The sequence below is a fragment of the Rhagoletis pomonella genome, unplaced genomic scaffold, assembly GCF_013731165.1.
Source record: "Rhagoletis pomonella isolate Grant_MI unplaced genomic scaffold, Rhpom_1.0 Rhpom_scaffold_00006, whole genome shotgun sequence".
Taxonomy (NCBI): Eukaryota; Metazoa; Arthropoda; class Insecta; order Diptera; family Tephritidae; genus Rhagoletis; species Rhagoletis pomonella.
In genome coordinates this window covers 7,543,791-7,546,155 of record NW_023458560.1, presented here as the reverse complement: position 1 = coordinate 7,546,155, position 2,365 = coordinate 7,543,791, and the positions used below count along the sequence as shown (strand labels likewise).

Genomic DNA, 2,365 nt, shown 5'->3' with positions numbered 1-2,365 from the left:
CAAGTAAAAAACTTTGCATACATTGCGAAAAATTCTCTGTGCCAATACTTTGATCCGGCACTATAAATATTTATTAATTATAATTCCATTCAATAAAAGAACTACAATAATTTGAATTAATTAATTGCCTTTATTTTTAGCATTCAAAAACAGTAGATAAAGCAGTGTAGAAAAAACGCTTTTTTAACGTAAATTAATCGTTTACGAGACTCGTTTACAATTAAAAAACGGACGTAAAAATATTCGCATACGAATGCTTTTTCGATCCGTTTACGACTGTTCGTAGGCGATGCACAATTTAAAGCGAAAAAGTGCTCGAAAAAGAGTCGTAAACGGCTATCATAAACGATTTTTAATCCGGTTTTTCTTCGAGAAAATATCCAATTACGAGCTTGTTTACGATGATTTTGCTGGCTGGGTGGTGAATGCAATACATTTCTGCTACGTATGTATTTATGTATGTATGCATATCCTAAGTTGTTTAAATCTACAGAAGAATGATTAATATGTTTCTAGTTGTTCAAGTGGTAGCCATTTTGAACTTTCCAGGGCGTCATACAGCAGCCTATCGGCATCCAATGATTCCCGATTCAACTTATCTATATCTAATGTATACTTATGCTCAACTAACGCATAGTCATCATCCTCTGTGGCACTAGTTGCACTGTTTGCGGCAGCAGCAGCTGCTTGTTGCTGTTCATATTGAGCAGCTCGTTGGGCGCTCCATGCTTCTGCGTGTTGTGCCAAGGTTTGTGGGTTTGCATGTGACTGTGCCATGGATTGCTGATAGTAGGCACTGTTTGGATCTGTCATGGCTCCTGCACCACTTTGATCATAGTATCCTTGCCAAGAATTATAATTCTGCCAATATGTGCTTGTCGGGTCATAATATTGTGAATAGTCCGTGCTTACCGCTGCAGTAGTCGATGCACCAATACCAGTTCCGCCATATCCATAGTTACTGCTTGCACCTAATGCAATGCCCAATTCGTTCTTTGGTTTTGGTACAGCATTACAGATTTTAATGGGTTTGGTACCTAAACCAATGAAGCCATTCATATCATATAAAGCAGATTTTTGTTCATCCTCAATACCAAAACGGACAAAACCATAGCCTTTAGAAAAGCCTGAGCTATCTAAAATAACCTTGGCAGTTTTGATGGATGTATATTTTGTTGAAAACACCTTATACAGTTGATAATCATCAACATCGGAGCTTAAATCTCCTACCCAAACACTGAATTCTCGTTCATTTCCAGGCAATTTATATGAATTACTTGCGCTGTTTAATCGAAAACGAACAATCGGATTAGTTCCAGGTATTGGTTTGCCATTAAGTTTATGCATCGCATCCATTGCACTCTCGTCTGTAGCAAAGTTTACAAAGCAATAGCCGGCAGGTTCGCCAGTGTATTTATTCCTCATTAGGCGCACCGTTGTGGGTTCCTCGCCCATCTTCCGAAAAGCAGCGATTATAAAGTTTTCGGTCATATACGGCTCCAACTACAAAACAGAGATATAAGAATTGGGATTGATATTTTATCTACAATTTTTCTTTACTTACACTGCCCATCCATAATTGGCAGTGAACAGAAGACGACATTTTGGCCTTGGGTTTTTTATTAAATTATTATCTTTCAAAGCTCGCACAATTGTGATATTTATACTGTGGTAATATTGAGTAGAGGTGGCAAACTATCGATGGCACTATCGATGCTATCGATGGTTTTGGTTTTTTTCACTATCGATAGTTTTTCAAAACTATCGAGTATTTTCACTATCGAAACTCACGAACCAATTGGCCGGTGTTATGCAGAAATTTTGTTTGGCAAACTGCGTGCAAATGTTGTTGCAGCAAACTCGGAGAGAGCGAGTTTGGCGACTCTCACAGCAAACTAATTTTGTTTGGTCAAACTGCAACAAATTCGGTGTTGTCATATACAAAAATTTTAGATAATTGTTGTTATACACAAAAATTGCGGTGATACCGAAAGCCAGAGAACTAAATTTATGCTGTAGGAGCTTCAAAGATTAGGGCGCAGTTAATTGCCTATACGATATCATAAAAATATATTGGGAAAATTTTAGTAGACGGACGGCAAATTCTAGAAAAAGGGGGATGAGGGGGGTAGAATAGAACCCCTGATTTCAAAAATAGCCCCCTTTTTTCTAGCAACCCTATAGTTCTTATATAATTTATTGTTAAAGTTTTCATATAAACGATGAATAAGATAGCAAAATAAAATAAAACTTGGTGCTGCCAGACTGAAATTTTGAATAATAAGAGCGGATTTTTAATGCGGAATTTTCACTTAGTAGAATTCTCCTTTCTGTGTTACCAAAGAAGAGGGGCTCAACACCTTTG

At 37.3% G+C, this 2,365-nt stretch overlaps 1 protein-coding gene across 1 annotated transcript; it reads right to left on the bottom strand.

Annotated features, from left to right (window-relative positions):
* Nucleotides 1-445: 445 nt before the first annotated feature.
* Nucleotides 446-1,716, bottom strand: LOC118741615 (tRNA selenocysteine 1-associated protein 1; the record flags this gene model as incomplete). The annotated part of the gene is given in 2 exon segments (XM_036473607.1): nucleotides 446-1,503; nucleotides 1,565-1,716. Coding segments are annotated over 2 exon segments (1,041 nt in total). The 5' UTR covers nucleotides 1,604-1,716.
* Between the last annotated feature and the right edge of the window lie 649 nt (nucleotides 1,717-2,365).